This window comes from Lonchura striata, chromosome 7 (assembly GCF_050655825.1).
Source record: "Lonchura striata isolate lonStrDom1 chromosome 7, ASM5065582v1, whole genome shotgun sequence".
In the NCBI taxonomy this organism is placed as follows: Eukaryota; Metazoa; Chordata; class Aves; order Passeriformes; family Estrildidae; genus Lonchura; species Lonchura striata.
Genome location: NC_140709.1, coordinates 33,387,047 through 33,411,215, shown reverse-complemented (window position 1 = coordinate 33,411,215; position 24,169 = coordinate 33,387,047). Strand labels below are relative to the sequence as shown.

Sequence of the window (24,169 nt, the reverse complement as noted above, 5' to 3'; positions counted from 1 at the left end):
TGGGGATTGAAAGATGAAGTAGGAGTATCTTACTCTAAGAGAGGAATGAAGTAGATGCTGGATGGGAAGCAGGACTTTTACAAACAAATTAACTGAATAAAACACTACCTGTTATTAGCATACACTCACCCGGTTTGAGTGCAGGACTTGGGAATATAAGGTAAAGCTCCACCCAACTTAAGGAAGATTAAAAAAAGCACATTTTCACACCACAGTCTCTAGTTCTAAACTGCATGGGATTTTCAGGTGAAAGGAGTGAGAGGTGTGTCTTTACAAACAAACTGTGGGCCTGCTGGTAGATAAAGTCAGATACTGATAGCTGAAAGAAGCAATGGGAGGGACCATAAATTCCAGAGGAATTCCACTGATTCCACTAATTGACACAGACTGTCACTCAAGGCTGTGCTAAATTCCTGGATTTGGAGAAAAAGAACAGAAATACAAAGAAAAGGCAGGTTTGCATTAGGTGATTTGGGAAGTCTGTACCTCTCAAGTACCTCAGCCAATGGGGACAGAGAGAGGGAAATGTGGCCAGGAAATTGGGATAAGAAGGAGGCTGCATCCTCCAGCAATTCAAGAGACCCTGTGGGAAAAGCCCCATGGCCTTTCCCTTTGTTCAAATACAGTTACAGGACTCCTCTGTCTCCTTTTTGGACATAAACCTCTGACATCATGGATTAATTTTCCTGACACAGGGGATCTCAGAGACCCAACTAGGAAAGATGTAAAATAACAAACCTCGCTTTCTTCCAAAGGCTTTGAGAGTGAGGACAGGAGGAGAGTAGTAAACATGACCAACTCAGAAGTTTGGTTTTCTTGGCTTTTTGTGCAGCAGATGTTTCTTTTCACATTAACTGATATTCATTGAGTACTTAAAGAAAAAAATTCCAAATCCCAATAATTAAATAGGATTGACTATATGCTTCACAGGATTTGCTGATTCAATGATGGTGCTCACCTTGCTGTACTTACTGTGACCACCACAGGCAGAGCTGCAGCATGTCTGGAAAACACAGGAACCAGGCAATGGTGTGGGATGAGAACGGAAGCACCGAGTTACAATGTCCAAAGTGCATCACGGTGATGTTTTAATGGGAACAGCTATGTTGCTGCTTAAGTAATTTTTATTCTTCTAATTCAGCATCCTCTTTGAAAGTCCATCTGCAGCTCCACAGCAGCTCCTGCAGTGCCTTGCATGCAGCAGGTGGGTGGGATGGCAGCAGGACACGATGTGTGCCTGGTATGGGCTGAGGGGCTGCATTCACAGCTCTGGCACCTCTGGCAGTGTGGAAAAGAGTTCTTCCCACTCTCCACACAGGCCAGAGGGCTGGGAGCAGGAGGGAGGAAACCCCAGGGGTCAGGACAGAGGAAAGCCTGGGTGCAGGATGCAGGAGAAACTGGGAATTAGGAGGGAGGAGAGCCTGGACCAGCTCAGCCACCCTGGGGAAAAGTGGCCACTTGGAGAGCACTGGGAGCAGAGCCAGCACTGGACCCACAGCTCAGCCTGGCTTGCAGCCCTTCAGAAACTGTCAAGTTCTGCAGTCTGCCTGCTCTGGGGATTTTTCCTCCTTGCACTGTGCTTTTCCCTTGCTGTAGCTGTGTGATGGATCCTGGGGGCTCTTCCACCAGGCAAACATTGCAGTCCACACTCCATTGCCTTTGCAGCTGAGCAACATGACTTTGGACAAACCAAACTTTTAGAACATACTTGACTTTGTGTTTACATAAGTCAATAAAACTAGGGGAACAAAATACATCACAAATTGAAGGAAAGTCACGTCCCAAGTGGATGTCTTTGAAAACATTGTGCTGAGGGCTGAGTGCTTCTACACAGTGCATTTTTGAAAGTTTAATGTAGGATCACATCAAAATAGGCACAAAAAGGGCAGAAAATTATTTCCTGGGGAAGAAGCAAGAAAATAATGTACAACTAGGTCAAATTAATAAGACTATAATTTTAAAAAAAGTCACTTTAAAACAGTAGTGGATGCCACAAAGTCCTCACAGATGTGATAAAGCAGTAAGTGCAGCTTTAGAGCAATAGAGCATTTCAGTGTGCTCCAGGCCACGAAACACATGTGTGAGAGATACTGCTCAAAGTTACTGAAATAATTGATATTGTGCCATCTGTATCTCATTGGTCCCTGCATGTCATTTGTACCAGCACAAGTGAGTCTGGGTGGTGCTGCAAAGGTTCAGTCACTGAAGTCACTGTGATGGGGTAAAATCAGTGCCAGAGTCTGTAAAAGGCTCCTCAGTTTATTAAAGGTTTGTAAAAAATGCCTCTTGCCTCTTCCAAAGAGCCCATCATGCCATCCTCATTTTTCATGAAATGAAAAATGCTTAATACCTCTGGAAAAAGAGCAATCTGGTGGCTTCCAGTTAGGGAAATATTTTCACTGTAACATCATGATGTGTGTGACTGTTACAAATGCTGCTCATTTTTCTCTTACTGAGGTTTTAAAGTGCAGCACTGTGCTCTGCTCTGGCAATTTTTAATGCAACTAATGGCAGTACCGGGTTGCAACTGGATTAAATAAAGGTAGCTGTTAATCACAGAGAAATGGGATGGGAGAGGCCATCTTCAGAAGTGGTGTCTAGCAAAGGGTAAACTCCCAACTGTCTGGGGATTTCCTACATCTTTAAAAGGGTTTTATGATTTCACAGTTCTTTTCATAGCAGAACACGACGTGATGAGTGGTGCCTGCTGACCCTGCAATTCCAGCACTCATCTACGGGAATTCAGTGGGTGCTTTGGGGTAAATAATGAGGTTTTTAACATTATTTAACAAGCTATTCACAATCTGACAAATTGGTCTGTTATTTACCAACTCAGCAGAAATACTTGTTAAACAAGTCACCATCTCTGGAGGTCTTCAAGGAAAGACTGGACATGGCACTTAGTGCTCTGGTCTAGTTGATGTGGTGGAGATCAATCCCAGCTTGGACTTGATGATCCTGGAGGTCTTTTCCAACCTAAATAATTCTGTGATCTGTGTAATTCTGAAAAAATACTGAGGATTTAATACCTAGAGGATTAATATCCTTCTGCCAGCCTTTAGAACCAATCTTTCCCCTAAATTATCCCTTTATTTTTAATGATAAATAAAAATTTGAGTGTTGCAGGATGTTGCTCTTTTTCAACTGTCTTGGTATCCAGCCCAATGGAAAACCTTTCCCAAGACTGCTGGTTGTTAACTGAAATCTTAAAACAGCTTTATTATAATATTCCCAAATATTCTGTCCTACTTATCGTCATCATATTTAGAAATATAGTAGAAAAACAAAGATAATTTCCAAGATGTTGGCATCATCTGCAAAGAATTCTATTAAAGCACAAAAATTAAGGGGTTTTTTTTCGGTTTTGTATTTTCAAGAGTAGTATTAGCAGTATGATGTTGGTTCAGAAGTCAGGTAAGGTCTGTGTTGGCAACTACAATTCTTTTATTGGACATATGTTACTGAGCATTGAACACTTGCTTATGTAGGCACGGATTTAAGAATAACACCACAAAATCAAAAGGCTAAACTGCAGACCTGTACTGAGAAGCAGGCCTGGAGAGTCTGTCTACTCCTATAACTCAGATGAGAAAAGGGGGGGAAAACTGCCATTATAAGAGAAAAAGCACATTATAAATTATGTTTATTATAAAATAATATTTCCTTTAAGGTCCAAAGCACTGGAAAACCCAGGTTCCCTGTGTAAATGCACATTGTGTTTGTTGCAGGATTTAAAGTTAGACTCTGCCTTATGCAAGTGGTTTATCTGTAAGAAAACTTAATAAAGCTGTACTGATTCAAACAGTTCTTAACAAAAAAAATTATGTATTTCAGAATTATATTTTAGAATAAAAAATGATACACTTAAACCCAGATAACCTACCCCAAAGAGAGCAAGTTTCAGCAAACAGTGACCAAGAAAGAGTGAACAGGGAAAGCCAGTGCGAGTCATGACTTTAAGCAATGGTCTTTGCCAGATTTCATTCCTGCTTGCATCAGAATTTTCTCCCAAAGAAGATTCAGGAGATAAAAAGGTAAATCGAACACGTCCTTGTCTTTCTTCATCTCATAAGGGCAGTTTCCTACAGTTCTTAGTAACAGAAAAAAAAACCAAAAAATATACATTTCCAGAAGTTGCACATATCCAAAAATAAAAAGGCGGAAAACAAAAGAGGGAGAACAAAAAAAAACCTAATAAAAGCTAAACCATTACTTTGTAGTAAACAATAGAATATAACGTGCAATAGTGCAATTTCTCCTCGGCTGCTGCACCAAGGAAGCCCTGGCAGACCCCTGCTCGTCCGTGCCGCCCTAGCTGCGAGCCGCCCGGGCGCCGCCGGCCTTCGGAGCCGCCTCGCCGCCGCCGGGCTCCGCTCGCCCCGTGCCCGCCTGCCGCAGCTTCTGGTCCCAGCGCTGCGGGGGAAAGGCACACACATCAGCGCAGGGTCACCGCAGGCAGCACGGGTTGAGAGTAAAAGGGTGTAAAATCATGGGGATTTAGGGGTAAAAGGAAAAATAAGCTTAGTAGACCCTGAAAAGAAATAAATACCCTGAGTACAGGAAGACTTTGTACCTTGATAGAACTGCACCTGTGTAGCTAGTACCTGATAAATGATATAACTGTTAGATGTGATGATTGTTTAGTAATTAAATATAATTACTGTTTAATCGTAAGAATAATCATGAGAAACTGTGGTCAGGGACCTAAGAAAGATCACAAGAAACTCATGTCAATGTATAGAATAGAACAATATAAGTTTAATAATTAATATGTAAGTCATATAACGATAGAATATAAAATACGTCCAGCTCAAAAGCCGTGTCGGAGTCAGATTTGGGTCTGTACCCCTGATTCCCAGAGCTCTCAATAAAAGCACCTGCATATAATCATATCCTGTGATTATTCCTGAACGCTAACAGGGTCATAGAAATTACCAGAGCAGTCACAGAAATTACCAAAAAAGTTACAGAAATTACCAGAGCGGTCACAGAAGTTACCAGAGGGGTCACAGAAATCACCAGAGGGGTCACAGAAATTACCACAGAGGTTACAAATATTACCAGAGGGGTCACAGAAATTACCACAGAGGTTACCAGAGGGGTCACAGAAATTACCACAGAGGTTACAGATATTACCAGAGGGGTCACAGAAATTACCAAAGAGGTCACAGAAATTACCACAGAGGTTACAGATATTACCAGAGGGGTCACAGAAATTACCAAAGAGGTCACAGAAATTACCACAGAGGGTCACAGAAATTACCAGAGGGGTCACAGAACCATGCGTTGGCGAACAGCAGCAAAAGCTGCTGTTGCTGTTTCCACTGTGTCATCCTGCACTGGGCTCAAGGATGAAATGAGAGCTTATTGGGAAAAGTCATTTAAACAGGGAAACTCTTTCCTGGTGCCTCTGTGAATGAAGGGTCTAATAAAAAGCTTCAGCACAAGGGGGACTCACCTTTGAAATAATAAAATTGAAATTAAGCTACTCATGTAGTCTTTGGAGGAAACTTGATGAAAAAATAGGCAAGGGATTTTTTTAAATTGAAAAATAATTATTATTTTTTATTTTTGGAGGCAATAGAAATCCCAGTTAAAAAAAAAAAAAGGACATAATAAGTATGTGTTCCCCAAAAAAATTCCAACAAATGATGTTACCACCCAAGAACTGAAACTGAGCAGAAGTCACCCCATGTCAGCAAAACGGTATTTTCTCTGTGGCACTGAATTTCCCAGGGTTCTGCCAAATCAAACAACCACTTGAAATAAGATCCCTGTATCTTTTCACTCCTGTAATCTCCATTGATGTGAGAAATGTGCACAGAAAATCTTGCTTGTATAAATACAACAGTATTTTCCTGTCAGTGACCCTTACACTGAGGAAGAAAACGCTGAGTGGAAGAGAAGACTGGTTTGCACAGGCAAAACCATTATGGCAAATGAATGGCTGAGAAATTGTGTCAAAATAAGAATATTCAGTGTAAAGTGACTCTCCTAACAATGTCAAAACCATTGATACTTTGCAGTGCATCAAAACATAATAAGGTAATCCTTCCAGAACTTGGATGGCATTAGAAAATATTTAAGTAAGAAAAAAACAGAATATATTTTCATCTAGAGAATTGGGGCTGCTCAGCCTGGAGGGTTCAGGGAGATCTTAGAGTACCTTCCAATACCTAAAGGGGCTACAAGACAGAGGAAGGACTCTTTACAAGAGCATGTAATGACAGGACAAGGGCTAACGGCTTTAAAGTGACAGAGATTAGATTAGACCAGATTAGATTATATAAAACAAATTGAATAAATTCTTGGCTGTGAGGGTGGGCAGGCCCTGACACAGGATGCCCGGAGAAGCTGTGACTGCCCCATCCCTGGAAGTGTTCAAGGCCAGGTTGGATGGGGCTTGGAGCAACTTGGGCTGGTAGAAGGTGTCCCTGTCCATTACTTAGTCTGAAAAACATTTGTAAAGCCCCCTGGTCTGTTTGGGTTTTTTTTTTCCATTCATATCACAACCCCAGCTAAGCAGGCACGTGTTGTGGAAAACACAGCTTGCCCACAGAGTTAAAAGACTCCTACTGTTTGCTTTTTTGAGACAGGGGTTCTGACTGCTGCTACACTGGGACACTTTGGGGTAATTCAATGTATCCCTTTATTTACTCAGCATGCAGTTCTATGTAATGAAGCAAATAAAATACCAGATTAGTTTTTCATATCTGATATTGATTAACTTGAGGCAGCATATGCATTTTATTCCCTTATTTTAAAAAGACAGGTAGATGTTTTATGGCACCCACAACATTTGATTTCTGGTGAGGTATTTTCTTACCTTTATTTTTTTACCAAGACGTTCCTTCCACTTCTCAGCTATGGAGCCTTCCACCAGGAGTAACCTACACAACAGAGACACCTCCATCAAGAGGCTATACAACCCAACACACACAAGACTAAGATCCCTGTGCCTGCAGAGAGCCTTGCCCTCCCTGAATGCCATGAAGGAGATGTACAGACACCCACACCAAGTTTTCCTTCCTTCTGGCTCTGACATTCAGCTTTATGGCAGGAGAGCAGTCAAGGATAGCACAGGAGGAGTTACCTGGAGCGCTCCTCGTCCTCGTAGCCCATAATGATGTATTCTTCATTGGCACTGAGGGGTGGACACAGGCAGCCAGAATTCGTGTGGAGGTTTACAGTGTCCTTTGGAATGTTCACTAGGGAAGATTTCAGGATCTCCTTTACTTCCACGACTGCAGTGACATCGTGGCATTTAGTCTTCACCTCCTTCACTTTAGCCCGAATGACTGGGGAAAAGCCACAAAGAGCGTTGTGAGAAGCAGCAGATAATGCAGGTCACTCCCAAGCTGTTCTTGGTGACCTCTGGGATTAGTCTTTTGCATGGTCCTTTATCAGAAGCTTAGCTGAACTCCTGCAATGTCTCTGCCTCCATCTCTTCCCTTCATTACTTCACCCTCCACCAAGGAGATCCAGGTAGCTCAGCGTGCCCCTTAATAATATGGTCAGGAGCAGGAGTTATGTACCAGTTGGATTTACGGCCTGTTTAAGTTGGGCTTTGACTTCCTTCCTTCCTGTCTTCTTCACCCTTTCCATGTTAAAGATACTAAATATATTTCCTGTACGCTCTCCCTCTCCCTTGAGCTGTGACTGTCCCCTCTTTGACCACCTGCAGTACAGATGAGCAAACTTTATCACTCTGAACCTTATACAAGTGAATGTGCATTAAAATTTCTCATATCACTACTTCTGCTGGATGACAGGCCCTTACCTTTTTTATTCTCTCCAGTGACCCAGCACTAATCTGCTCTGCTCTTTCTGAACTTCAAAAAAATGCTCCTGATCTTGACCCAGTGACCTTTCTAATTGTTTCCTCTCTCTGCCTCTCTTTTTGCCTCAAGTTGCACAGGAGGAAAGGTTGCCTTTCAAAGGCAAAGCTTTTCATTCTCTCCTGGTGACCAGTGAACTGATACCACATACAAATGCAAAGCCAACCCAGAGGTCATGCTCTAGAGAATGCCACATCATTCAAAGAGTCCCTTTCCACACTATAAATAGGAGATACCCCAAATTCCAAATGTCTCTTACCAAAAAAGGTAATAGAGAAGAAAGAAAATCATGGATTTACACATCTCTTCACATGCATTGACAGCCATTAAACCAGCATTTAACACATTAAATACAGATGTCAACAAACAGTAACTAGTGCATCTAGTATACACAATTTACACTAACTGATTCCCTTTATCAAAACCTTTTAACATCTCAAAATAAAATACTGCTTTAGTTCAGGGATATTTCAAATGCCTTTTGAAACCTATTTAATTTCAAAATCTTGAGAAAATGAACAGGAGTGTGTTCAATGACTCTGCCATATGCAGTTTCTGACTAGAGAAATAGTCACTCTATTTTTTTAATAAGAAAATCCATCAAAATGACATAAAACTGACTAAAAAAGTGTTGGAATACAGTTGTAGTTTTTTAGCTTTTAACAGCAAACTATTTTGAAAAGATTATCTGGCTTTATAAATGTGCAACCCTAATAAATATTATACAATAGCTACCATTTAAATAAAGCCTTAAAGTTGGCTGAACCTAAGGCTCTTCACCTGATTAACGGGAAAAAAGGAAGTGTTGCATATTGATAAAGCCTAATAAAATAAGGGCCTTGTTACCTTTGTAAAATCATGGCTCAGGCCTGCTGCTTTGGCTCAGTAGAGGAGCACTGTGGGAAAGCAACTCAGCTGAATTAGAGGTAGAAAAAGAAGTTATATAACCATAATGTGCTCATATTGTGGGGTATGGTGGTTGGTTGGACTGTGCTTGTTATGATTTAAAACTATGGAATTGATAAAGGCTTAACTGCTTAAAAAGGCCTGGTTTTTGCCATAAGGAAGGGCCCAATTGTTCAGTTCCTGTCATATGTCTTCAGTGGCTTCACTGGCCTAACTTGCTTGGAACAAAGAGCATGAATGAAAATAAGAGCCTGGAGCTGTGATATGCCTGAAGAGCAGGACATGTGCACTTTCACAGGTGTTAGTGACAGCATAACACAGCTGGCAAGATGCTCATTGCTGGCTTTGTTGCACCAGAAGGAAAAGAACCTGTTAGATCTCACGGAGAGCTAGTGGGCATGAGAGCTACTACAAACATCCCCTTCTGCAAAAGCTGAGTATACTGGAAATCACAGAGGCAGTTCAGGCACAGCAGCCCACAATGTCATTTTTCTTGCATCACTGTTCTCACTAGAGAAGTACACGAACCCCAAATGCCTGTACTAAAACTGAAATAACAAAGATACCCTTGTACTAACATATTAAGCTAATCCCCTCCATCTTTCTAACTTGGAAACATTTCAGACTACGCCTTCCTCCTGCAATAAGTAATATTGGGTTACCATCAGTAACTGTGAACTTTTTAGGCTTTTTTAATGAAAACCTTCCCCTTCCTGCAGCCCTGGGAAAGCTGGGAGCTGGCCATCAGCTGCTCTCACCGTAGTTGTAGTTGTTGCGTAGGTAGGTCTTCTGGGTGGCTTTCACAGGCTTGCACTTGCAGCGCTCTACAGAAACAGAAAGCTTTGCTCAGAAAGGAAAGAGCACGTATTCAGTGACAATCTTCTCAAAACCTGGAGCTCACACAGTGTGGGAATTGGATTTATAGAAAATAAATCAAATAAATGAATTTGTTTTGTTCACTGATTGCTGTGTACAGTGAATTACACAAGGTACTATTATTGACATGATTATTATAATAATTAATGCATATAAATTTATTTTGTAAAGCTTTTTTTAGCAAAGGTAAAACTTTATCTTTTAAATAAGTAATCTAACTATGATCTATCATCTGATTCAATTGGATCTGTTAAATCTTGTTAAGCCAAGAAACACTTGTGGTGTATTGTAATGAGGAAATAGTTGGCTTTTGATTGTGATGGCAGGAATTATAACACCTGTATTGACTCACCCTTCTCATGAGACTGAAAATGGAATAAAAGTTGTTAAAACACCTCTCAGTTAGCCCATCTCTAAGTTAGAAAAGGGTTAAATCCGACAACACCTAACAAAAATTTCACTGAACTGACTTGCTTATTACAGCGAAACACTACAACCCACAGGGCATTCCTGGCCTGTTCTGCTGGGAGATGTGGTCCATGAGACCTTAAATATTTTTTAGGATAAAAACCTGACATTCTAAAATTTAAAAAAAAACACAACAAACCCAAACCACAGAACAACACAAAGACACACAGACATTAAGTCTGGAGTGACAAAACCATAATTTTAGGCCAGTTCAAGGTTTGATCCTGTGCTTGCAGGTGCTGTAATTCCATCCTCACAATGCTGCTCTCTCTTCTGTGCTAGACCTAAGGAATGCCCTCATTTCTGTTCCTTTTATCATACAGACTACAACAGAGACACGGAAAGAAAATACTATGGCAGTGCATGATTGAACATTTTTTTGAATATTATGTATCTCAGGTTAGTTTAGCAAACTGGGATATTGTGGCTAGCAGGCTTTCCTAGAATAGTTGGCATTGGAAGGGACCTTTAAAAGCCACCTAGTTCCATCCCCTGGCAAATAAGCAGGGACATCTTTAACTGGATCAGGCTGCTGAGAGGTCCATCCAACCCACCACTAGGAATTGTGTAAATTTTACACTATTTTATTATGACCCAGAAGCCCAAGTTTAATGAAAACAAAGAAATTCTTAGCCCTTGTGGCCAGAAGGAAAGCTTTCAATTAAAAAAAAAACAAAAAAAAACAAAAAAAAACAACACCACAAATGAGCACTGTCAGAGCAGCCTTTCCAAAGGTGCAGATGCCAGACAGCTGGGAACTCTAAGAGAGGTAAAAACATTTTCATTAGTGCCCAGGGAATGCTAATGCTGAAGCTGCAGCCCCACAGTGGTTTTCATTAACACCACTGGTATTTCAGGACTGGTTGTTCTACTGCAAATATTTACTTCTTTTACACTAGTGTCTAAGTGTGGTTTGGTGGAGTAATTTCAAACAGCAGATGCCAGTATTACATGTGCATGGCCATCTATTTTGACATTTGATTTGGCATAAATGGAAGTAGATTTAATGCAGCTTATTTCTATACACCATCATTCTAAGTATCAATGCATATAAGCTAGTGATTTAACTAAATCCAACATGAAGAGTCTGAAAAAGAACTTTTATTTGCCATATAAGATTCCTACCTATTAAGAAATTTAAAAAATAGATGGAATCATATGTTTACCAACTTCTTATTTTCCATTGGGAGAATTTTTGTAGTTGAAAATACAAAAAACAAAATACAGGAAAGAAGAAAACATTTAAAAAGAAAATTGTATTATTTCCTTGAATTTCAAACACATCCTCAGTAATCTATATATGAAGTCCTACAGACTTGAACTTTGCTATCTGTTTGTGTCAAAATAACAAAAGCAGAGAAGGGAAGTGATTTTTGGCTTCCCTTCTGCCTTTGTGAGCTCATGGGTACTGCAGGCCAAATTGCCTGCCTTGAAACAGAGAATAAAAGATGTGCTCCTATGACCCAGGCTCACACAGGCACCTCAGCACTCAAGTCCAACAATGGTACACTGCAATGTTCTCCTGCTCCACAGTACTTGGCACTGTGTCCCAGCTAAAATAAAATAGACTAAATTGCAAGACAAGAACACAGTCTCACATTTCCTTCAGTTTTACAGCAGTATTGGCTTACTTGATACATTTTAGAATATGTTTTGTTCGTCTAGTTCTAAATTATAGACATGTTCATGTTCTTATTGAAGAACCTCCTAGTCAACCTCATGCTTTTAAAGTTTACATTTAAAAGAACTATGCAAAATGCTGCATTATTCCTAATTACTATATAGAGATGCAGAAACTAACACAAAAGTAATTTCCCAAGGTCAGTTACAATTAGAGCCAGAACCAATTCCTCTCTCCCAGTTCCTGGTACAGTGATTTTCCAAGGAAGGCAAATGTTGACCTTCCCCCAGGGAGTGGAAATACCCACAAAAGGTGGCTGTAAAAATGTACTGCATCACCTGATGTGGAGGGATAATCCCATGCTACCTGACAGCCTCCTCAGCAGCTGCCAGAATTACCAGAAGAGCTCTGAGACCACGACAATGGTGTGTCCCAAGCACAGAGACAGGCAGCAGAGGCTCCCACTGGCTTTGGCTGAGACCACAGCTAGCCATTAAATCTTCTTTTCAAGTAAATACAGGACTACAAACTGCTCACAGTCTCTGTCTTTGGAAACTTCAATCTGTAAATGCCAAAAGACATTGAGAGAATGGTTTTACCCATGGATTGCTACCAAGAAACATCTGTGTCATCTTAAATATATGTGCATGCATGATGGAAAACCTGGCTGTAATACTGACCTGTAAAGGCACTCAAACCTGGCACACACCTCCCAGATAAATAAAGGATAAAAAATAGACACTCAAAAAAAAATTGTCTAAGAGACTTGAGGAGCACATGATGAAGCAGAAAACAAGGTACTTCACTGCCAAAAGAGGTAAAAAAGTTCTCCCAAAATCCCCCATGCACACTCAAAGGGAAGGTTTTGCCAGCAAACACTGACAGAGAAAAAAGGTGTTTCAAATAGGGATAACCCATGAGTACTGTTCCCTGTGACCATGCACAGCAGCACAAGCAATAAGATGCAGAAACCACGAAGTTAAGAATGGGATTTTTTTAAAAACACATCAATTTGCTACTTGCAAAACAAATAAACAAAAAGTCTCTCTTTACAATGACAAAACTGCAAATTTACTTTACTGAACATATAAATAAAGCCATTTTGAAACATGGCCTTTTAGGTGGTCCAGCTGTGTTTGCCAGCTCAGACAGATGTAGCAGATTGAACCAGAAATCATGTTTGTAGAGTAAAAGGCAGAAAAATCAGCAATTTGATGTATGTACAGTAAAAGGCAGTGATATCAGCAGATACTGCATCAGCAATTCTTCAGTATATCCTTCCCCTGTTTTCTAGATGGGATTTTTTTAGGTCTGGTTTTGCTTTCAGCCACAGAAAAGCATCACAACAGTAACAATATGACTGAAACTTTTCCACTGCAGGGTCACTCACTGGAATTACATGCCTATGGACAGGCAGCAGTAAAGATATGCTTCATAGTTTTGATATAAGGTGACATGGAGAGGATACAGCTTTGCTTTCATGCTCAAAGTGAAGCTTGGATGCTCTCTGTACAGCCCACATCGTGCATGAAATCCCCACTTTCTCAATGCCACATAAGAGAAAATGGCTTCAAACAATAAAGATATTAACGTTAGCAACAAATACCTTTAGCTAGTCTTCCAGACATGGTCCTATGCTCAAGACAATTCAAACCAAAGCTTGTTCAGGGGCTTGCTTTTGTGAGTTGGTTTTTTTTTTTACTGTACCTGGGCTTCTAGAGGGTGCACACTGTGATTTAAAGAACATTTTGTATTAATATAGCTGCTTTCACATTGGGACCTACTGATTAAATTTTTAAACTGTATCATAAACTAGGCATTACTAACATCTTTTTGCAATTTAGTCACAGAGCTTAATACTGAAATTATAAGTATCTAATGTTAGGTTCAACAACCATGAGGTTGTTTAGGTTGTCTGAGGTGTTTATATTGTTGAAGTGGACATCAGTGCACACTGTAGCTCATCAGCACCTCTGCAGAAGGAAAAGACATGGAGGTCAATGCTAAGGCTTCTGAGTCTCAATTTCTTGACAAAGACCTAAGAGAAGAACTTTGGATGAAATCATAATAAAATTCAAGGAAATCTACAGTCATTGGCTTGCACGAGCAAAAGATTCACATTCCTGTAATTATTAGCTACCATCCTGGGCTTTGCTTCTTTGCATTGGCAAGTAGTGGTAATGCTCGAGGGGTTTTATTCAGTTCCAGCAAAACCCAAACAGAAATAAAAAGCAACAGGGGACTTGCTGGAATAAAACCAGCCTTAGAAGGTGCCACCCTCAACCTCCTCAGGCTAATAGGAGTATTGCCATTACCTACAAAGGGTACTGAATTCAATTTGGAAACTTCAAGGTCAGAATGAACCATAATCTTCATGGTTTTGCCCAGGGAAAAATCAATTAAATGATTACTCTCTCTGTTCAAGACAAAACTGTTAATAAAATCAGCACAGCCCTCCTGCTTTGATGGACATTTTGAGGCTGAGCAGCCCCCAAATCCCACCTGCCCATGGAATGCAAAAGCACAATCTACAGTATTCTCAGTCAAGAGTAAGTATTTAAGTATTTACCACTAAGTGCCTCTCTTACTTAATTAAATATTTAAAGGACTTGAAAGTTTACAGCTTATTATACAGTTTTATAAAAATGTACTTACCAATGCCAGCACCTCTACAGTTGCCGTTATTAGAATCCATAGGGAAATCTGGCATGGATTTGTAAAATATGTAAAAAAATGTTAGTATTTTTAATATTGGATTATTTCACCACATATACATTACAATGTTTTCTCTTTCTCTAATATTTAGCATGTGGAAAGTTAAAAACTTTAATAATAAACACTTTCTAGAGGTCAGTCCAGTAAAGTTGACACAATGTCTTACCCAAATTTCACCTGAATCCAGCATATCATGTTAAATTCTGAAGCAGACTAAATATCCCATTTCCATTGCTACAGACTGGCAGGTTTCAGACAAGGGTTGACATTTATGCCATGAATTTTGATCACCTACAGAAAACACATGTCGTGTTTGCATTTAATTAGATGATGAAGGAGAAATTACTTTGGGGGATTTTTTTGGTTACTGAGGAAATCAAATCAACCAACCATAATCATACTGTTGAAGCAAATGCCAAAATAAATGTTTCAGACTTTCCCCTCAGTTTAAAAACACTGATTACTCTGAAGGACAGATAAGGAACAGAAGTTTAAAAAAGCACTGTGCCCAAAGAACTGCTTTCAGACACGTTGACAAGTGGACTGTGTCCCATATTAGTAAAATGCATCGTTTCAAACCTATTTATTAAATCACACAATTTAGTGGGTTTATACACATAATCATGAAAAACAAGTATGTTAATGCATATAACCTTGAATGAGCCAAGGACAAAATAAATGCAAAAGGAACAAGAACTGGGAGAGAGGCAGGACACTTTATTAGAATGGCACATAAAATGGAAAAACAAATGACCTTTCAGGGAAAAAGCCCTTCTGTAATTTTGCACACTTAAGTCATTCACGCTGCTCTTCCAATTCTGAAATCTGGTATCATACAATCAACTTTCTTAGACTCTTACATAATCATGGAGGCAATGCCACTGCTTTTGCAATGTAGAACAAATGTAACCAAAGCTCCTCTCCTGCAGCCTGGCTGTAAGCATTTGGCTGTAAGACAGCCCAGGACACTCATGATACTCAGTACTCATGACTTCAGATTCTTGGATTAAATTGTAAGGGCTGGGATCATTATTTAATCACAAATTCTGCAAATACCTGTTTACAAGTAAAATAATATTACTTAGCTAACCTTCTAATTTTGCCATCCTTGTTTAAAAAATATATATAAAATCTCCACTTAATGAACACTTATACTACTCAAACCAACATGAAACTTCATTTACATAAATGAGAATGCAGCTAAATCACAGTCAGGGCAAGAGTAAAACTGAAAAACAACTTCAGGAATAATTATTCTAATCAGCATAAAGAGCAAAGGTTATAGAAAATAGCACACCAAGATTGAACAGATGTTTTTTTATATTCAATACCCTGCTGCTAATAAAACATCACATCCATTTTCTTGCAAAGAAAGTTCCACACTACCACAGGATCTTAGTTTATACAGAAAAAACCCAACATTTTTATGGAGACCATCTGATCTTTGCAATCAAGTACTAACACAGAACCTCTGAATCTTCACCATGCTGCCTTGTAACAAGTCAAACTATACAAGCTGATTCTTACTTATATGTTTGATTTTGGTTATTCACCCGAGTTATTCTCAATGCATTACGAATGCATTTGATATTGCATCAAATGCATTCTGGTATTCCAGGACGGGATGAAAAAGGAATGGAAATAGTTTCCTTCTTGCAAATGGTAAACAAAAGGACAACCACATTTCTCATTCTTTCCCTCCTGGGCCAATTATCTGTTGCCTTGTTCATTCAGCCATGCTGTGGCTTTAAATCTACAATTCCTTCTGATGTGGTAAAAGCATAGAGAAAGATCTATGGTCTGATAATCCTCCCATCAGCTCCAAGTACAGACAAAACACCTGCAAAACCCTCCAGCCACCAGCCACAGAGAGGTGGCCATACAGGCCTGTGTACCCAGGGCTGGCCTCAGATGTTTCCCCACTCTGGGCACCCAAAATCCCTGCAGAGAAAGTTCCCCAGATTCACTGCCCCTCTCACTCAGCTGCATTGGCCACATTCTCAGGTTTTCTTGAAGGCTATCTGTGTATGACCAAGCCAGCTCCTCTGGTTTTTCATGTGGCCAGCAAGCTAAAATTCCTACCAAAACAGGTGTTTCAGGGATAGTTTGTTCATACCTTCAAACACATTCTCCATTCCATCAAAATTGTTACTGGTGACAGAAAAAAATCTTCATCACGGAGAAGACAAGAGAAGTATCAGATTAAATGCTCACCATCTCCCATCCACAGAAGGAAAAATAAGCCCTGAAGTGCACTGTCCCTACCCAAACCAAGGATGGATCCAAGCAGGCATGAGTCTGTGGTGCTTGAGCAAACCTAGTCCAATTCACATTGAAATTACAACTCAAAACAAACTAGAGCCCAGGAAAGGGTTCACAGCCTTCCCCGGCCCATGTGGAGTACAATGCCCATGGGTCCTGGCTGAGGAACTGTCCTTGGAGCTCACACCAACACAAGGAGAACCAGTGAGCACTTGATACAGCCAGTATAAACATGCAAACAAGCATGGAACTGACCTGCTTCACCAGATGTTCCCACACACATTTAGCTACACAACTTATTTTTAACCAAATTATAGCACACCACAGCCTCGAGGCATCTCCTAATTCTGCACTGCCAGGTTACCTGTCCCACCCCAAACCAGTAATTTCCAAAGAATTAGCTGCGTGCAGCCAGAGGAATTCAGACACTGTGTGCAGAGCACCCATGGATGGAAGTGCCTCCTGTTTCTGTGCCTGCACAAAGGCAGCAGGGCAGCCTGGTCGTCACAGCCATGGGTGAGCAAAGCAGGGGTGAACAGGTACCAATACATCAGTTCACAATTCATTTCCACACTTGGGAGGGCTTGGGCCAAGCAAGTGTTGACCTTGCCTTGATGCTCATCCTTCCCAAAGCACTCATGCCTACTCAGGTATGGCTGGTTTCTGCAGCTGGACAGGAACACAGGCTCATGGAGGGGACTGGGGACCTCTGCCACGCAGACACCTCTCAGGAAAGCTTTCTCATTTTCTCTGAGCCTTTCCCCAGCTAAGCTCATACAGCCTGGTCCCTGCTTACCTACCAGACAGGAGATTGGAAGAGGGTCCAGGCCAGGCGTGCCACCAGCTACTTGTCAGGTCTCAGGTGTGTGTGAGCACCCACCCAGCCCCTGTCCCCAGCAGCCTGATGGACAGAGGCCTCTCTCCACCAGGAGATGTGCACTGCCAAGACCTTCAGCTGCAACACAGACAGAGGGAGGGGACAAAAAAGCTATTTATAAAACCCCAAATGACTGACTTCCTATTGTTCCACTTCTCTTCAGGGGCAAACCCTCTGCCAAGTTCTGTCTATGCAAAGTAATCTTCCTGAAATAAACACCCATCAGTGATGGTTAGCAGGATTGCCAAAGAGGGGAATGATATCCAGAGATCCAATCCAAAGGTTTCCTATTAAATTCTGTTTAGGGACAAATCCAAACTGTTTTTTCCAATATGCCATCCTAATTAATTGTTTTTTCAGAAGGATTTTATATAAAACAAAGCACTAATAAGGAGAGCTAAATAAAAGCCACTTACCCAGTAAGTGTACAAAATACCACTGCCCACAACCACAGATTTGGGTGAGAGGTTTGGAAAAGAGAAACAACTTGATAATACCTAGTTTTGAGCAAACAGCTTTCCTATATCACTGTTTAAATAAATAAAAATGTTAAAAGGCAGAGGAAGGGAAAAAATAACATGATCCTGACTGTCATTAGGATTAAAGAATATGGCCCAGCTATTACTGAAGCCACCCAAGGCACTGTGCTCCAAAGAACTAAACCACAGCCAGTGGCTGCTGCTCAGGTACCTTCTTCAGACTGGGATATCTGTGAGCCCCATTAATTAAAAAACCCTTCTACAATGCATGAATTCATTGTCATTTACTTCAGCTATTAATACAGAGAGGATCTTTGCTAAACTGGTTGCAAAAACATGCACAGAAAAGCCAAGTGATAGGAAAACTTATTCTAGTTAACATCTAATACAAAGAACTCAAACTCCAAGTTGTAGAGCAGCCAGCAGCATGGCTGTTCCACATAATATTTTATTTCCCATAACAAATCTCACCAGGTTTTAAGTGATATTTAATGGCCCAGGTATTGACTAAATGCTTGGACTGTAAAATCCAGGGGACTCAGCCTACAAAGGGAGTTGAACTGCAGTGAGTGCCTAACACCATTGGTGGTATCTTCATTACTAAGATTTAAATTCTCTTATTTATTTCTCCTGTCCTGTTTCAGGCTTGAAGCTTGTATTAATTTTGCTATTTAACTGAGAAATGAGGCTGCTCCAAGTTTCAGACAAAGACCTAAACAAATCCCAATTTTATAAACGATAACCTGGGCACGACTGCTTGTCTTTAGTAGTCTGTAATACTCCCCCAGCACTGTCATGCACATCAACTGCTCTGAGTAGAGCTAGGCAAAGACTGAGTCAACCAATTTGACCTGGAGTTTGGAAACCACTGTTTTGGAAATTAAGTTAATAAAAAATAAGCATGAGAAATGGCTTGTTCACTTGTCTTTTAAGTCTGCAATGCCAAATTAACATACTGGATTATTATGAACTCATCCAGACAGACAATGGAGGGCTTGGGCAACATGGAGTTCAATCACAGGCTCACATATGATTTAAGAAAATAGGTGTCTATCATTTGAATAAACTATAATTTTCTTTAATGTTTAAGAAATGGTGGTTTTAAAAAAAAAAAAATTCAAAGTTCTCCTTAGACACCTCCTGATAGTTTGAGTGCTAACTACACATGGCTGATACCTTGTGATGTGGCTTCCCTTTTCTCCAACATCTTATTAACAGGCCAACACGCCTTCAAGCTATGTTCTTATCTAAGTAAGATATGGTGAGACAACCTGCCTGACAGATCTGACTTCCAATATGCACAGCACCCATCACACTGCTCTGTTTTTATTGCTAGTTCCCTCTTCAAAACAGGAATAAACATTCCACTTGAGACATAAACACTCTCCTAGGCAGTAGCAGCCAAGGACACATGTTGAAGACACTTTTTTAGTTAGCATCCCCATGCCAACACTGGCCACTTATTACCTGCAAAACTAAAGGCAAGGTCCTGCCTCTGAAATTCTAGATTTGAGACAATTATTGTCTCTCAGCAGCTCCTGCTGCTTCACAGACCTAAGAAAGTTTGACAGGGCCTTAAATGAGGGAAGCAGATAATCTGATAGACTGGAGGAAGAATAAGCATATGCACATGAAGACTGAAATATGGAGCAAGTGAACAGGACCTCCCAGAGATGTAACAAAGTATGTACTAATGTCTGCATGCAGAACCACTCTCACCTCCAAAAAGCCCAGGACAGGGATGTGGGACAAATGCCACAGGAGACCTCAGACATTAGCATGCACTAATCTGACATCTGGGGTGTTAATGTAACATCAAGATGCTCTTTCATCCTTCATCCTCCATCCTGGATGATGATTTGCTGGATCCTCCATAAAAAGCCAAATTATTCAGCATCACACCCACCTCCAGAACACCCACACCATGACTGCAGCATCCCTCTGCTTTCTGGGTGTAAAGGAAGCCGGATGGTTCCCAGAGAAAATGAAAAATCAAGAAACATACATTTCCCACATGTTTTAAGTTGGTGTCTATAACTTGAGGAACTTAAGACCTCCCAATCTATGCTTCCACTCAAGTTTTGGAGACCAGCACAAGCCCAGAGGGAGTGCACAGCTATTCCTCTAACTGAGCCCAAAACACAGCAGTGTTGTCAGCTCTCTCCATCACAGACACAGCAGCAGCTGCTTCACCACGTTAGCAGCCCCTTGGTGCTGTGACAGGAAGTGTCTGGATCTTCCTCACCACCTGGACACAAATGGAAAGAGGTCCTAGAAGATGTCTGTGGTGGACTGTGCCTCAACAGCTGAACGTGAACTTCTTACTGAGATTTATCACAGATTTTACCAACCACAGTTCCTCCATATTTTGGAGGAGGTAGTCACAGGCTACTGGGATGCAGGGAACATAACTGATGGAAACTGGGCTTGTGAGCCCAGTCCTCATTCTGACAAGGACAAACACTGACCACATCATCCTTAAGGCTCCTTTATGGAAGGGACAAGACAAATGTTCTGATGTTCACCAGCAACAACACAGAAACCTCAAGAGGAAAGGAAACAGTAGAACCCTGTTACAGGTAGGAAAAGAATGAAAGCAAAAACGAGATTTCACTTCTGAAGAAAACAAAAAGGCCCTTCTACAACAGAAAACCACGAAACAATGGATTATATTTCTGCCCACTCTATTAGGTGTAGCTTACGGACAGCAGAAGGGTCTAGAATGTTTAGCAGATAAATGAAAGCAAATAAGAGCAGGGATTCTGCATGCTACTCATCAGGCAGTTGGTTATTTGTGTCTTCTACTGAGCTGCAATCCTTTATTTGGAGAATTGGATTTGAAAGTGTTCACCTTACCTCTTCCTAGAACAGGAATCCTCCCCTCTGCTTTCTAAAAGAACAGTTTTATTCCCTCAAGAAGGATTCTTTCAGGCTGGTGCATAATGCATCAGTTCAAAATATTCAGCCCAGAAATGAGAATGTCATCAGGTTCTCATTCACTGAAAGAGAGTTTTCATGGATCTGGCCCTGGAATCCCTCAAAGAGGTTATTGTACTGCTGAGGTCCTCAGAAATAGGTAACTCGGGGGCGATTTCAGCCAAGCTTCCTCCCTCCAGATTTGAATGTGATTGCTTTCAAATCGCTGCAGACCTGCCAAACCTTGCTCATGCTGGAGCCACTTTTAAGGTGGTTTTGAAAGCACCTAAATGCTGCAGAGAAAGGTGCTTGGTGTTCAAAACCACATCTCCCCAAAACTACCCCAGCAGGACTGCAGTGCTCAGAGAGCAGCAGCTGATGGCAAAAATAGATGGCTACATTCATGGGCTGGGGAAAAATGTAGGAAAAGGCAAGAGAGAAGCAGCTAGAAGTTAGAAATAGCAGTAATGACTGGAGATATGAGGGTATGGAGATCTAAAGAGGTGCAGAGGGTAAGAGAATAGAGTCAGAGATGGATTAGGGTTTGCGTGGCCTGTAAATAAATGGAGACAGAGAGAGCAGCTTACCTGGGAAGGCTGGGCTGGGGAGCACGGTCAGGAAACTGAAGCGTGATATTTTGTTAGGAGAAGAAAACAGGAATTACAGCGTTTGGCATTACTGGCAGTGGGATACATAAAGCATTTAGTAGTGGGACAGAAGCACAGTAAAACACTGTGCTGAGCACAGTATGAAAAATCCCCCTTTCATTCCCAGGCCAGTGCTGGGAGAGGACAGAGAGGTGAGATCCGCTGCCCATCAGTGAGCTCCCAAAACCCAGCACTGCAGCTGTGGGCACTGAAGGAGACAGGTAGCAGCACAACAAGCTCGTGGGGTGCATGGGTGCTGCTCTGCTCTGACCTCTCTGGTCTGCTCTCCAACCCCAGGACTGCTCTCCAACTCTTCTGATGGAGAGGTCTGGCAGAGCCACCAGCACTGAAACTTTGCATCGAAGAAAATGGTAGCCTGGTTCCACCAGCAGCAAATGCTTTCCTGAAAATACACAGGAACTGTAATCACTTCGTAAAAGGTCAGAGCTCACTCGTGATAACCAGCCACCAGCTTGCTTTAATTTCCTGTTCAATACCTCCTTGTATTCAATATCTCAGTGGTGCTCAGCTCACCACATTGGAGCGGTGCCCTGCCAACTCCTCCAGTCCAAAGGCAGCTGTGACGAGAGCAGGATCCCTGGGCCACAGCAGGTTTGTAGCATGGTCTGAGCAGTCAGCAGTCCTCACCTGACTGTGCAGAGATGCTCCTGCCTCCGACAGTACTGCTGGATGGCATCCAGACACCCAGCACCAGCCATCCCGGGGGACCACAGAGCTCAGCTGGTGAAACGGGATGCAGAGGCAAAGCTGAGCGGCTCCAACAGCCCCTCTGAGGCCACAGTGGTCACACACCATCAGGGCTCAGGTGCAGGACGCAGCATTTGGCTGGTTTCAGGGATGTTGGGAACAAAACACAATGGAAGGCTGCACTTTGCTACACTCCTCACCTGGCTACAGTTCTTAGAGCCCAGGGACCGTCTGGGGAACCTGTGCTATAACCTGTACCTAACCACTGAGGTGAGCATGTTTTCTCTCCTCTAGATGTGCATGTCCCACCACTGGCATAGAAGTGGCTGGGGAGACCTCGCCCCCCCAGCTCCTGCCTGGGGCTCCTCTGGGCACTGATCTTTCCCCAAATCTGCGGGGTGGTGGCCTTGTGAGGGAAGGGAGCAACCTGCTTTAGGAGGGAGCGGCTGAAGATGAGCACAGAGGAGCTGGGGAGAGACGGGGAGCGGGCAGCCTGGGGGCTGCCCCTCACTTGGGTGGCTCTTCATTCTCTGCCAGCAGCCGCTGCCGAAGGATCCCCAAGAGTGGTACGGAAACGCTTCCCGTTCACGTGGAACGAGGGCTGTAGCTCCCACACTCGTACGCGCTCCCCAGAACGGTGGCGGGGCTGTCACTTGTCACACACACTCTGTGCCCAACAGCAAAACTTTTCCAGCAGCGACGCGGCTGCTAAAGGCAGAGAAAAGACAGCAAAAGAGCGGAGGGCAGAGCAGAGAGAGCCCGAGAGCGGTCGGAGGGGAGGCAGGGCTCCCGGGCCGGCCGGGCTGCCCTCCCCGCCCGCCGCCCATTGTCCCCGCGCCGGTGCCGGTCCCCGCGCACTCACCCGCGCCCTCGGCGGTGACGATGGCCTCGGGGGAGATGCAGACCCCGCGGTCGTACACCGGCAGCTCGTCGCAGGCCAGGCTGTCGGGCCAGGCGTGGCTGTAGCGGACCAGGACGGGCTCGCAGCCGGCGCGGGCGCGCTCGCAGACGGACTTGCAGGGCTTGATGGGCTCGTGCTGGAAGTCGATGGTGCAGATGGGCGCGTACATGGCGCAGAGGAAGAAGAGGAGGTCGGGGCTGCAGTTGGTGCCCAGCAGCCCCTCGAACTGCTCCATGGCCAGCACGGCGTTGGCCTGCGTGCTGTGGTGCAGGTGGTTCGGCATCTTGGTCATGTTCCAGGGCAGCGGCTTGCACAGCGGGATGCGCACCGGCTCGCAGGCCGCCCCCCGCGCCGCCGGCGCCCGCCCCAGCGCCAGCAGCCCGGCCAGGGCCAGCACCGGCAGCCCCCGCCACATGCCGCCCGCCCCGACGGTAAGCGAGGGGCCGAGCGGGCGAGCGCGGCGCGGGCGGCTCCGCCCGCCTGGCTCGGCCCCTCCGCGCTCCCCGCGGGTCCCGCCTCTCCGCGGCCCGGCCCCGAACAAAGGAGAGCCCTGCGCAGGGGAGGGGGCATCTCCTCTGCGGGGAACCCGAGAGAGGTTCGCCTCGTCCTCGCCGGAAGGCAAGGGAGCGCTGCAGATCTCCCCGAAGATCTACTGGGAACATGAACACGATTTCAGACCGATCTCTCGGAAATACATTCATATTTCTTAGGAAAGTCCTTTTTTTGTTTTTTGGTTTTTTTTTGGTTTTTGGTTTTTTGGTTTTTTTTTTTTTTGTTTTGTTTTGTTTTTTTTTGCACACACTATGCTGGTGCAAATGTTTAAGCAGGAGGTGCACACGAAAACATGTCACCTAGACTTAGCGATGGGTGAGCAGTTTTAGAGGAGAGTAATAATATTGAGAGGCTTAAAAATGAGCGAGATAAGGGCTCAGCAGCTGGGGATGCTTTTCAGAAG

General features: G+C 42.9%; 1 protein-coding gene across 1 annotated transcript; it reads right to left on the bottom strand.

The window, feature by feature from the left end:
• Positions 1-3,426: 3,426 nt before the first annotated feature.
• FRZB (frizzled related protein) lies at positions 3,427-23,673 on the bottom strand. The gene is made up of 6 exons (XM_085585442.1): positions 23,176-23,673; positions 14,365-14,412; positions 9,503-9,568; positions 7,094-7,298; positions 6,827-6,890; positions 3,427-4,413 (listed from the first exon to the last, which is right to left on the bottom strand). Exons 1-6 carry the CDS (start codon positions 23,627-23,629, stop codon positions 4,312-4,314), a joined length of 939 nt encoding a protein of 312 aa, XP_085441568.1. The 5' UTR covers positions 23,630-23,673; the 3' UTR covers positions 3,427-4,311.
• Positions 23,674-24,169: the final 496 nt, after the last annotated feature.